At 42.4% G+C, this 13,167-nt stretch overlaps 2 protein-coding genes across 4 annotated transcripts in view; one reads left to right on the top strand and one right to left on the bottom strand.

The window, feature by feature from the left end:
* Positions 1 to 78: 78 nt before the first annotated feature.
* Positions 79 to 6,913, bottom strand: LOC132463600 (acyl-CoA-binding domain-containing protein 5-like). 3 transcript variants are annotated; one of them, XM_060059878.1, is made up of 14 exons: positions 6,718 to 6,913; positions 6,445 to 6,518; positions 5,727 to 5,850; positions 4,429 to 4,501; positions 3,411 to 3,561; positions 3,063 to 3,095; positions 2,412 to 2,681; positions 1,807 to 2,016; positions 1,435 to 1,529; positions 1,188 to 1,311; positions 876 to 1,084; positions 647 to 706; positions 418 to 533; positions 79 to 242 (listed from the first exon to the last, which is right to left on the bottom strand). In XM_060059878.1, the coding sequence occupies exons 2-14, from the start codon at positions 6,515 to 6,517 to the stop codon at positions 230 to 232; spliced, it is 1,551 nt and encodes a 516-aa protein (XP_059915861.1). In that variant the 5' UTR covers position 6,518; positions 6,718 to 6,913; the 3' UTR covers positions 79 to 229. The 3 variants fall into 3 exon arrangements, with proteins under 3 accessions (XP_059915861.1, XP_059915864.1, XP_059915863.1); XM_060059880.1 differs by lacking the exon at positions 79 to 242 and having other exon boundaries at positions 309 to 533; XM_060059881.1 differs by lacking the exons at positions 2,412 to 2,681; positions 3,063 to 3,095 and having other exon boundaries at positions 6,718 to 6,912.
* A 692-nt stretch (positions 6,914 to 7,605) lies between these two features.
* LOC132463601 (abl interactor 1-like) overlaps positions 7,606 to 13,167 on the top strand; it is a 33,789-nt gene continuing 28,227 nt past the window's right edge. The window contains 2 exon segments of the mRNA XM_060059882.1: positions 7,606 to 7,859; positions 11,615 to 11,782. Of these exon segments, the coding sequence (XP_059915865.1) occupies positions 7,743 to 7,859; positions 11,615 to 11,782 (285 nt within the window). The 5' untranslated portion in view covers positions 7,606 to 7,742.

The following is a 13,167-nucleotide window of genomic DNA, read 5'->3' as shown; positions in this document are numbered from 1 at the left end:
ACCTAAACCAGTTCCAACTAGGTGACTGTACTTACTAAACCATTATCTGAGGTGCTACATGCAGAAAAATACAATGTATTTTTGCGGTTTGTATACAATGTTTATTTCCCTTTCAGACATGTTTTTGTTTCAACATGGCTGTTCACCACTTCCCTTGGGGGATGGAATTCTTCCGAAACCATGTTACATCTCCATGTTACATGTGAGAAGCACTCCTGAACGGTTAACATCAGCATATTTTCCTAGAAGGAAACAGCAGTTGAAAAAACAAAATTACTATGTATGGCGTTCATTGAAGTATACTATCCCTGCTTACCGCAAAATATACCAATATACCAAATTTAATTATATATTTTTTCACATTTTGTAGATTCAATATGTGTATGCAGTATTTGACTAGGACTGTATTGTTCTCACCTTCTCCTCCGCTGTAAGTATAGCTGAACCAGCCAATGGGCAACAAGGGGCCAAAAAGTCATCAATGCTGCTGTGATTGGAGAGAAGGGGAAAGGCCACCACAGATATTTCCGGAACTGCGAAACAGAAGTTGCATTGATTTATATTATTTTACCAAAGAAAAGGTAAAGGAATATATAAAAAAAAATCATGGAATGTCATTGAGAACCAATGGACGGTGGATACTTACTTTAATGAATTTGTGCGTCAGGGATGAGAATCCCTCCTGCCTTGGCGACTGGGATCTCGACTAGAAGCAAGAAGAAGACATCAGATTGAAACATACTGCGACTCATCTCCCAATTTAAAACCGCTTGAAGGGATTGATACAATGGAAGTGATCTTACAACATTTGTTTTAATTTCACAAAATAAAAATGTGCAAAATAAAAATGAGTTATTTTCGTTAATGGTCTTCACCTGTGAGACAGTCAGAACCTCCAGCGTGTGGAGCCTGTGTAGCACGTTAGCCATGTCCTCTTGTAACCTAAGCAGCGCAGTAGCTATCTGCTCGTTGTTTTGACCCATTGTGACGCCTCCAGAATGTCCTCGTGCAGAGACGCACTGACAAGCGGCGACCATGTTGACACACAGCTGTGAGCCAGAGGAAGTCCTGGGTGACACGGACTCTGAAACAAGTGACCCATTTTAGGATTTGAGGTAGTAGGGAATTATATATTTCACCTTGTTTGATATATAACAACATTCATTCTTTCACCATTGTACGCTTACCTCTACCTCTCCTTGATAAGGAGCTTGGGGTTCGGACTGTACCAAACTCATATTCAAGAAGGGGTTGTCCGTGCTGTTTGACATCCTCCCTTCGTCTCCCTGAGGTTTTTCTGAATCCAGACGACTGAAATAGATATTCCTGACACTTAGATGTCAGGTATTTCCTATTCTTAGAAAATACTTAATAATTAAAATACTTAAGTGTAAGTTCTAACTACTAAACACACTCTCTATCTTGTCAACCTGCCTCTTCCATAGCCAGATGTTCCATTGAATCACAGAATTCTTCATTGTCCGAGTCTGCTGTTCTGTGGTTTTTCTCAGGAATGGCACCACTGTTATCTATGAGTATGCAAGGAAAAACTTTATACATTTACAGTACGTACATCATGCAAATGAAATACCTTTGTCAGTATGAAATATTTATTAATTTGTTTAACGAAATTCACATGTGGTTCATTGTGTTACTCACACATGGTCCTCCATGTGTACATAGGACTTCAACGATGTGTGTGTTCAGAGGACCTAAACGGTGTGAGTGGTCCATGTGTTCAGAGGACCTAAACGGTGTGTGTGCTCCATGTGTTTAGAGGACCTAAACGGTGTCTTAGTGTCTCACCACTCTGACGACCGTTGACTCTCATGTTTGAGCTTCTTGGTGCATGAGGCTGAAGCGAGGCCAGCTCCTCGTCCTCCAGCTGGCTGTTCAAGGAGCTGTGGATCCCGTTGGTGACGGAGGACACGCTGGGATCCATGCTGCTCACCGACCACCTGCCCTCGTCCCAGACCTGTAGCCCGGGGAAGGGGGTCCTCCTCCTTTCTGGGCCCCCTGAAGCCAACCAGGACAAGGACATTAGGAGCAACCAAAAAAGAGAGAATCAGATAAAGAAATTCCCACTGATTAGTTTTAGTTCTTAAGGTTTTTTTTTTTTTTTTTGATTGATTGATGGAGTTCGAGCACAGAAGCTCAATTTCTTTTTTAGTTTCTGTAGCACAAAACAATGCTATGATATAGCTCTACTTCAAATGTCCTTTCTCAGCATTCTCTATGGAATTCACAGTGATTGCAAGGTATGTCGGCCCCAAAAATACTATTGAATCGCAGAACAAAGCACCCGTCTACCAAACCCTGTCAGGTTGTAAGCATGTGTGTGTTTTAGAAAAGGGCAATGCTAATGACACAAAACAGACACAAAAGGCTACCCTAAAACTACCAAGGGGTACCTTTAGCTTCCTCCTCATCCACCTGGTCCTCGTCCTCGTCCTCTGTGTCGTCTCCATTGGAGCTCCCCTCGACGTCACTGAATTCTGAATCACTACTTTCCTTGTTTCTGAACGCTATGCTGTTCCTTTGTATATCCTCATTACTGGCGGCCATGTGCTCTCTGTTGTTGTGTTTATCCATATCCCCATCACAGATGGCCAGGCAGAGATCATTAGTTGCATCTCGGTCGTTTCCTGGGTTCTGAATATCCTCCCACAAATCCCCGAAGCCTGAATTGGGGATTAGATGACTATCGGTGACCTATGTGATCTATCTACAATTTTTATGAAACCAACCACAGTTTTGCAGCCAGCTCTACAAGGCTAGCAAAACAGAGCAAGCAGTGTACCACCTACGACCAACCACATGTGAAATCAAAGGATGAGGCAGCATGCATAGCACAATCAGACAGACTGTAGAGCTAATGAAGAACAGTAAACACATTAACAGACTATATAGGACATTTTCTTTCTTCTACTTAAAGCCTCAAGGGTATATCTGACTTAAGCAGAGGGCAGAGAGAAAGCATTGCCTGCCCTGGTAAAAAGGTCTGTGATTAAGATTGAGCTGAAGTACAAAAAAAAGGGTGTCGCCAACCAGCGAGGACTTGCCTTCCATCAGTGGTTTGGGCTTTCTGAGCTCATCTGGTGGGGGAAAGAAGACATGCAGGATGAAATGGCAATTAGGAAGTGAGCATCTACACTTCTGTTACATGACAACACATATGCGAGATGGTGGAGGCAAATGGTTTGGATTTATATAGTTGTTATATACTTTGATTATCTACTTATCTGCATATTTTATTTTTTAAATTTCATCAATGATACATGACAACAAAAAAGTCAAAAACACATCTTGAACTATACTTTGACTTGCTCATTCTGAGTGAATATGGTAAAAGGACTCTAACTTTCTGTTTATCATTATCATCACCAACAACATCATAATCACTCTCTCACCTGCACATTCTGCGAAAGGTCGTGTAAAGGCTCTCTTGTCCACCTCGTTCTGCTCAACCTGATCTCCAGCTCCGTCCACCTCTGAGTAGAAGTTACCCAGCTTCTCTACAAGCTCTGACACCTCCTCCGAGACTGGGATGGTCTCCAGAATCTGAGTGCAAAAAAACACAGGATTATCTACTACTAACTACTTCAGCTGGATGTCTGGTACTGCCATCGCTAAGAGCAAGCAAAAGTCTATCATCAAATTCACAACTCTTCTCTGTTTTGGCACCGCAGATGTGAAACGAACTCCCTGCCGATGTCAGGACCGCCGAGTTGCTCAAAAGCTTCCGCAAAAGTCTCAAGACTCACCCGTTCAGAGTTCACGTAGTCTGCCATCCCGTCCCACCCCTCCTACTTATTATATGTTGTACGTCCTGGCACTTAATGTACGCATTTATTGCATGTCGTACTTAGATATATATACACTTAGTTGTGCAGCATCTTATCCTAGCAATCTTTGTTGTATACAGGGAATTTTTTAAACTAGAGAATGCTAGTGCTTGGCACTTGGTTCTTCGAACATCCTTACTGTACCTACAGCGATATATTGTTTCACCTTCTTCTGAAAAATGTACTTATTGTGAGGTGTATATGTACATGTTGGGTCTAAATGTCTTAAGTGATTGAATGATAACAATTATTTACACAATATATCTTATCATCGAACAAGTGTTTATGTTTAGTTAGACAACCTTCTTGACATAGTATTTCGCATTAGTTTCCCTCTGACAACCAATTATATATAACACTAATGCTAATTTAACCGATATATTTTGGTACTTTCCATTCCCACAATCAGAGCAATTCTCCTTCTCTAATTTATAGAATGAAGATTTTACCCCTCACTGAATAAGAAAGATAATCCTAAATCGACATCAGGATGTCTGCTTTGTTCTTTCTTCAATTCCAAGTGCATGTTAATATGACTTAGTTAAACCTTAACGACGTCAGAGTTAATACTGAAAGAGCTTACCAGTTGAATGTCGTCAACATAATTGATCATGGCCTCCTCCTTTGTCATATTTCCTAAAGAGCTCCAGGCATCCCTGCCAAGAACCAAAAATATTAGCATCCATGTGAGCAACATGGGCAAAGAGAGCCCAAACAAAGATTGCAAGTCTATCGATGGCGAACACAATTGATTCCCTCTTTCCTGTTGCAGGGCGGGACAGGGGGGAAGGTAGTGGCTGGCCTAAGTGGATGTCCCTAATCCCTAATGTCCACAGCCTCACCTGGAAGCGTCACACATTGGAAAAAGTGACTGAAAACTGTCATAGAATTTTCCCAAAAATTGGCTACGATAAACTTAATGATATTAGATGACAGCAGCAGGTAATAGCAATAGATTAATATAGCTCATAACAGCATGTAGACATGATTTTCTATCAGACCTTTATTGACGTCTCACACACTGTCTCACATACCAAAATAATCTGCCCAGGCAAATATCGAGACCTGCCAGTGATGCCACCATTTGAGTTGATGCAAATCGCCTCCCTACTAGAGGGGCTTTGAACACTACATTGAGCTCACCCCACTGGATGGGCTCTGAACACCAAAGGGAGTGTACCTTTCTGCCATAACAATGTTTATAAACGTAAAACGTCAACCTAGAAATCGTGAAACAGATACTCCGCCTTATTATTGTTTTAATATAGTGTAAAGCCATACCCTGTTAAATTATGCACACATAGTTGCTCACAATGGATTCCCCCCATATGCTGTATATGTTTTTTTCTGGCCTCAGGGAATAAAGATATGTTCATTAATATCACACAGAAAGCCATTTTTAACACTATCGCAGACACCTGGCTGCTTTAGGCACAAGAAGGGATACATAATTGATGATCGGCTATTACCATATATTACAATCGCTCCTGCCTCTTCTTTTGCAAAATAATATAATAAATACAACTAATGACCATATGCAACTGCAATAGTTTTCCTGCTTCTTACAAAATTAGAATTTCAAAACATGATAAACAGAAACTAATGCTCGTTGATAAACAAGATAGATAGATGTTTTTATTTTTTGTATATTTCTTGTTTTCATTATTTATGTTCTCTCTTTTAATTTATCTATAAATATATTTATTTATAATGATCTTAGTTTCTGCTGTGACCCCCATATTTATGATTGGATTATTAGAGTACCATTTCATTCTATTCAAGCTCCCAATCAGTTTTGTAGATAACGTAGCTCTTAGCTAGCATTCTAGTACGTTACGCACACAAAAAACAGAACAATTCTTTGGCTAAAAGGAAGCTGACCATTTAGCCTTCCCCCGACTGTCCCAGAAGCCGATGGGCCTGGGGGCATGGCAGGGCCCCAGCGTGGCCTGCTTGTAGTAGCTGTAGAACATCAGCATCATGTTGTCAGAGGGCTGGTATGGCCCTGAGGGAGAGACATGTTTAATTAAAGTCACCATCATTATCCTCATCAACATCCTCATATCCATCACCATGAGTTAAGCCCAAAATATTATTATCATTAGTTTTATATTAATGAAGTAGTTATAATATAGGATAAACGTCACCTGTTATAGTCCTTCAAATGGAAACTATAGGGTTTTAAGTAACTTTATACATATTTTGATAAAAAAAATAATTAAAAAAACAATATAAAAATGTATATTTATTATGAACATGTATACTATGTGAGGAGAAATTTTAATGATGTTGTTTTGTTGACATTTGACATGGTTGACATGGTTGGGGGTTTCTCCGTCAAAATGAAACATTGTTTGAGTACTATATTTGGCTTTTTGAGATTATATGTGACCAAATATTGCAATGTTAGGGCGTTTTAGCAACACATTGCTGTCATTAAGAGACCATGCCATAAAATGACACTTTCAAATGTAGGTCAATGAATGTCAAATGATTGAGACAGGAAAGGACAGACGCTGGGACAGGACAGACACTGAGATAGGACAAACACTGGGATAGGACGGGATAGGACAGACACTGGGACAGGACAGACACTGACCATCCTCAGGCAAACTCCGGATAACTCCAACTGCGGCATCAAACCTGGCCTCCAGGCTGGACTCCTGCTCCATGCTGTGTGGACCAGGACGACAGATGAGATCTTCAAGGCTTCAATACACATGACATGTCTAAACACTAAGCCCACACAAACCAAATACTTATGTACCGAGAAACGTTGTGAGTGTGTAGGAGCTGTAAAATACGGCAGGATTATTTTGACCCATGAGATGAATGGAGGTTGCAGATGAATGAGACATCCCCTGATGTTTACCTTGTTTCAGATGTCAGGCCTGTCAGAAGGTCCCCAGAAACGTCCTCTTAGTGTTTATGAACACAGCCAATTGCTATGTTGTCCTCTTAGTGTTCATGAACACAGCCTATGGCTATGTTGGTCCTTATCTGCAGTAGGCTCCGTTAAAGCCCATCTCAAGGATGAGCCGAGCAGTGACCGTATGATCAGGAGGGCATTATGGTAACTGTAGTTCTCTCCAGCAACACCTCCTACACTTGTTGGCGAAACGAAATATATTTTCCTTCAATTCCCACAACTCTCTGTTTCACTAAAGATTTACCCACCGAGCATTATGGGAAATGTAGTGTTGCCCACTGTGCAGGTCATTATCTGGCGTTAGGGTTCAAACCAGTACAACGTGTATTTATTGTTGGATAAGCTAAACATGTTTACAAAGTAAGCGTTTCTAACAATTAACCTGCCAGATGTGTCGTTAATATGTTATGAGGGTCACCTACTGAGGTATTAAGATAAATATATATTATTAAAGCACCGCTATGAATAACATCGACACAATGTCATAGAAAATAAAAGCTTTTGCATTGCATTTTTGATTGGCGTAATTTGTAACCGTTCCAACGGTAGGCCTATCTTAAGACAAACATTAGTGATACCAAACATATCTTTATTTCAGTGCAAATGTGAACGGATGTAAATGATAATTGTTTGCCACAAACTTAAAGGAATAAAAAAAATCTAATTGTAATAATAATACGGACCCATCTCAGTGCATGATTTGACGCAGACGCGCGTTTATCGTTTCGCTGGAGCTCACACCGCAATCTCATCTGATTGGGCATTACGTCCTCGCAGCACCTCTCTCAACCAATCGCCGGTCTCACCGGTGACCAAATCATAAACGGTGACGGGATTTGCATTGTCCATCCCAGCAGCCCCACCGTGTTTCCAGGCGGGGGAGCCCCTTCACCAGAGCCCCTTCCCCCCTTCCAGAGCACCGAGCCCCGCCGAACCCCGGAGGAGGAGAGGCACGCCGAGGATGTAAGATGGCAGAACTACAAATGCTATTAGAGGAAGAGATTCCGGCTGGTAAAAGAGCTCTTGTGGAAAGCTACCAGAATCTGTCGAAGGTAGCGGAATACTGCGAGAACAACTATGTCCAGGTAAGAGATCCGTGTTTTAAACGGTTAATGTGTCCGGTATCTCCGTGATTATCGACGGTACCAGCGAGGGGAGACTACAGGAAACGGGGTCCTCAGCTCCGCTACGATCTCCTGGTCCTTCATCCAGGCCCGCAGCCCGTTGAACCGGGGGTTTAGTCGTGTTTTACCCGGTCTCTTTGTGAGGGAGACCGTGGGGGTTTAGACCTGTTTTATAGGTCTCTTTGTGAGGGGCACCGTGTGTGTGGCAGCGGGTCGTGTTCACCATCCCGGGCTCCTCGTCTCTATTCTCCGGGCTTCTGTCCGAGGGTGTGTCGCTGCTAGGACCAGAAGCTTTCTCACTGACTGCACGCTCTTTCATGGGAGCCAATGTGTCCGTGTAGTAGTGCCACACATTTGGTCCTTATATGATCTTTAATTATTTATATTATGTACCATCCCTTTACGGACACGTTATTACGCTATGAAGATACCGAGCTATATAGTATTGGACCTTCATTAGTGGATCAATGGCTCAGCAGAAGTGGGATCAATTGTGAGCAACTATGTATGCATAATAAAACAGGGCATGGCCTTACACTGTATTTAAACGATAGTAAGGCGGAGTATCTGTTTCAGAGTTTGAAGCACGACGTTTGACGTTTATAAACGTTGCAATTGGCAGAAGGGTAAACTGACTTTAGTGTTCAGAGCCCCTCCAGTAGGGGGGCGATCTGCATCAAATCAAATGGTGTCACTAGCAGGTCTCACTGGCAGAGATAAGCCAATGACACTTCAAAGATAAGGCAATATCTTAAGGTGCTGAATGTGAATTGCTGTTTTCTCAGAACGTATTATGTATGATTTAGGCGACGGTGTGAGCCAATTTAATTAACTAACAGGTTTAAAAAGTCAGAATTGTCCTTCCAGACAGACACACATAGTGCCAGAGAGAGATCTAAGTTGGCAGATGTAAGTAATGGATGTTCAGGACATTTTCCCTTAGCCTTACTTGTCACCAGAAATAAAATTAAAAAATGTTGATTGACTATTGGTTATGCAAAGAGGGTCACAGCAATGATTATGGTGTAGTATGACGGTTGGGCTTTCCCAGGAGGCCTTGATACAATTTGAGTCAGAGTAGATACCTCACAGGCACAGTAACATTGGCTTCTGTTCAGCTGCAGTCGCAGACTGAGAATCCTCCAGTCTTGTCAAGATATGGATTGGATTCCCTTTATCTGTGTCAGTTTTGATGTAATTCGTGACATATTGAATTACAACAAGCGCTCCGATCACAAATGTATGGCACATAATCTCAATAATTGTTAAGCAGTTGAAATAAAGATTAGTACTGGTATAGATTCAACCACAAAACACACCCACAGCAGCAGGGTGTGCCTGCTTAAAAATAAATGCAATCTCAACGAGCTGCCAAATGATGTTACTATTTTTTTAATGTGTCAGACTAGGATTAATGAAACAGGATTAGTGTCCTCCTTGTACACTCTCAAAATTATAAATGTCAATGAATTAAACGCACTATCGTTTTTTATTACGCATACTCACTGCTCAAACAAAGACCTAATCTGTCTCAGCTATTGTTGACCCTACCACTTTAACACATAACCACAAACACTCAAACATGCACAAACACAAACTAGCATGCATATGCATGGCATTGCGCACACACACATCTCTGTCAGATCACATGACTAAGCTCTACAGGACGCACACCCACCCACACACACCAACACCCCCACACACACAAAGGCATGTACTCCCATGACTGATAGCTTTATGCACAACTCAGATGTTGGTCAACGTTGACATCAGTCACACATAAAACCACACACACACACACACACACACACACACACACACACACACACACACACACACACACACACACACACACAACCACACAGACACACACACACATACACACACACACACACACACACACACACACACACACACACACACACACACACACACACACTCACACTCACACAGACACACACACACACATACACAAACAACACACATGTCCCTCTATCGTAATTACAAACACTATCTACTGATGTTTAAGAATGGCTGTTATAACAAAGAAACTAAGAACATATAATTTATATAACTATAAGAAAGCATATACATTACATTGTATGCACGGTATTATTAATATTTTTTACATTTTTAAAAGCCTTTTCTAAGCCTATTATCATAAAATAAATAAATAGAGACAGACAGACAGACCGTCAGACAGAGACAAGGCTTTTGAATTAATTCAAGGATCTGAATTATGAAAAATAAATATGCCGCTACCCAAGGTTTTTTGAACAAATTTCAAAAAACCAAATTTCATTGAGCCGTGTTCTTTGGCTGTGGGATTGTTTGTGTATGTCCATGATCGAGCAAATATTCCTCCATTAGATAAAGGAATTATGTGCACGCATCCATGTATTTTTGTATGTCTTATTGTAAAAAAAATTGGTCTAGGGCTGTTAGAAATATCTCAATACACACAATAGCAGTACAACATTATAATACATAACCAACTTTCATGAATAGTGAAATCAACCGCACAAACATAAGAGCCTACTAGACCAATCTATTTTTTGTATCGTGTCACAATGAGTGACAAATAATAGGATGACTGTTTGTTGATAGTACCTCACTTAAGGCTCAGAATAACATCAATGTTGTGCATCAAATGTGGAAAATGTATTTAAAGATCTGTGATCAGCAAAGCAAGATGTTCCTTTTATAGTCCTGACCAATTGGAAAAAATAGAAATCTGAATTCATGTCATGTGATCTAGGTAGACCCGAGAGGTAGGCGTCTTTTTGTCGGTTTGGTGTTGTATCCGTGTGACTTTTCAAGTGTGTGTGTGTGTGTGTGAGTTAACGGTTCAATATTAAGATCCTATGTCTTAGTGATGCTGTATACACTCAACCCCTCACTAGTGGTAATGTGTTATTCTCTATTAACTTATGACCATGAGTCATGACATCTAGTGTGATTATGTCAATCGCTGACCCAGGCCTGCTACAGTTTTGCCATGGTGTTTTGTTGGTGTTTTCTAATGTCTTGATTGAGCTTATGAAGCAGCTGATTAACATGGCCCTCTGACTGCTGCCAGATGTGTGCAGAGGGGTGTGGATGGCACACAACAAAGTATAAAACTCTAGTAGGGAAAGAAAACGTGCTTCCATCAAGCATAAAAAATAAAGTTAAATAATGCATCAATAATAGTGTTCACAACAATGGCCGTGCCATGACGGAGACTCGCACCCCCCATGGTCTATGTTGGGACCTATGCTTGCTTCCGGCTGCCTGGAGGAGGAGGTCTGGATCTCAAGGAATGTCCCAGCATTCCTCCAGCCTTGGATGACCTCCCTCGCACCTGTTATGGACCCTTTGGCTCCATGCATTGCCATGATGTTGAGTCACAGGAACATGGATGTGCAATCCACCATTTAATGTTCACTTGAAGAACTACGTTGTAGAAACAAGCTTTAATATGTTTTATTATTCTCTCTTCTCCTCTCTTCACCCTCACAATATTGGCTACCTCCATCGTCACCGTCTCCTCCACTGCCACCACCACCGACACCAATATCATCATCATCCTCATCCTCATCACCACCACGACCTCCTCCTCCTCATCACCTCCTCAACCATCTCCTCCACCACCAAAACCAAATCCTCCCCCCACCACTATCTCCTCTACCACCACCACCACCACCCCCTCCCACCCCACCCTCGCCTCCACCCAGGCCCAGGACAAACGCAAAGCCCTGGAGGAGACCAAGGCTTACACCACCCAGTCCCTGGCCAGCGTGGCCTACCAGATCAACGCCCTGGCCAACAATGTGCTGCAGCTGCTGGACATCCAGGCCTCGCAGCTCCGCCGCATGGAGTCCTCCATCAACCACATCTCCCAGGTAGGTCGGCACACGCCCCTACGGCCCTCCGACTGACCGGGAGTCTGTGGGAGTTCACCGGGTCTTATGTAGGAAGAGAAACAGAAGAGAAACTGTCTTCCTTTTTATTCAACGTCTAGGTGATTTTGCATCTTTTACTATCACTGTTGAGTCATTTAGCAGATGCTTTTATCTGAAGCACGCACGGTGCCAGGATTCCTGTTGTGGATGGGCCAGACTAATTGTGGGTGGTCCTTAAATTAAAAGCGTTATCAAATCCTTGTTTAACCTAATACAAATGACCGACTTATATACTGTTATATTATCTGAGCATAATAGCTTGATGCTCTCTAAATATTTTGTTGCATTGTAAAAAGTTTCGGTGCATAGGACGGACCTATCCGCGATGGCTCCTTAGGGCTTTGTACACTGCCAAGCCGGTTTGGTCGCGGCTTGGCACGAAGCAACGTTCCTCGCTGCGTCTGCATCACCTTCTCTCCCATGATGGTCAGCAGCTCGCGGATTTCACCGCCTCTCCAGTTAGAACTGCTCATGTTGATATCGCTGCGTTATTGTCTCTGTTGTAGAGACAACGCAGCAACACCTTTACCCAAGTACTGTACTGAGGATACATTAAAGAAAACAGATGTTGCAGCAACAGCAGGTCATGGTCAAGTTACCTGAGAGAGCTGCTTTTAATTTCCATTAATATGCCTATGAGTTGTGTTTATGTTGACGCGTTTGTCATGCTGGAAGGTTTCTGTACTGTTTAGATACGGGCACGAGCACGTATAAAGTGGTGGAACAAACTGGCCTTCACTGAAAAAAACACACAGACGCACGCACACGCAGCAGACACATACACCCGGACACACACACACACATGCATGCACACCCAGACATATACACGCACCCAGACACACCCAGACACACACACACAAACACACACTCACACACACACACACACACACACACACACACACACACACACCCTTTTTAAGAACCCATTCACAAGCATTCATTATACAGACAGACAAGACAGAGGGGAATGGGTCAGGGTGGATCTGCCAATCCTACACAACCTTTCAAATCAACATGTCTCATCAGCAGTCTCTCGCTTCCTCTGCTCCCAGCACTCTCTCTCTCTCTCTCTCTCTCTCTCTCTCTCTCTCGTCCTCACTCTCTCGCCCTTTCCGCAATAATTATTGCCCTCACTCTCATCTCTCACTTTGTCTACCCCTCTCTCTCTCTCTCTCTCTCTCTCTCTCTCTCTCTCTCTCTCTCTCTCTCTCTCTCTCTCTCTCTCTCTCTCTCTCTCTCTCTATCAATGTAGCCTGCTGATTGCCACTAACCAATCAGCCATGAGCGTTTTACACAGCCAACAAACGGCTTCAAACTGATCCACT

This window comes from Gadus macrocephalus, chromosome 8 (genome assembly GCF_031168955.1).
Source record: "Gadus macrocephalus chromosome 8, ASM3116895v1".
In the NCBI taxonomy this organism is placed as follows: domain Eukaryota; kingdom Metazoa; phylum Chordata; class Actinopteri; order Gadiformes; family Gadidae; genus Gadus; species Gadus macrocephalus.
The sequence above is the reverse complement of the archived record's forward strand: the minus strand, read 5'-3'. Positions and strand labels throughout refer to the sequence as shown.

Bases quoted from the DNA above. Each gene is read 5' to 3' on its own strand.
- LOC132463600 (XM_060059878.1), bottom strand. From the start codon at position 6,517: ATGGAGCAGGAGTCCAGCCTGGAGGCCAGGTTTGATGCCGCAGTTGGA. The intron at 1,085-1,187 runs GTAAGCGTACAA...CACTTGTTTCAG, and splicing joins CTTATCAAGGAGAGGTAGAG to AGTCCGTGTCACCCAGGACT. The intron at 707-875 runs GTGAAGACCATT...TCTTGCTTCTAG, and splicing joins AGGTTCTGACTGTCTCACAG to TCGAGATCCCAGTCGCCAAG.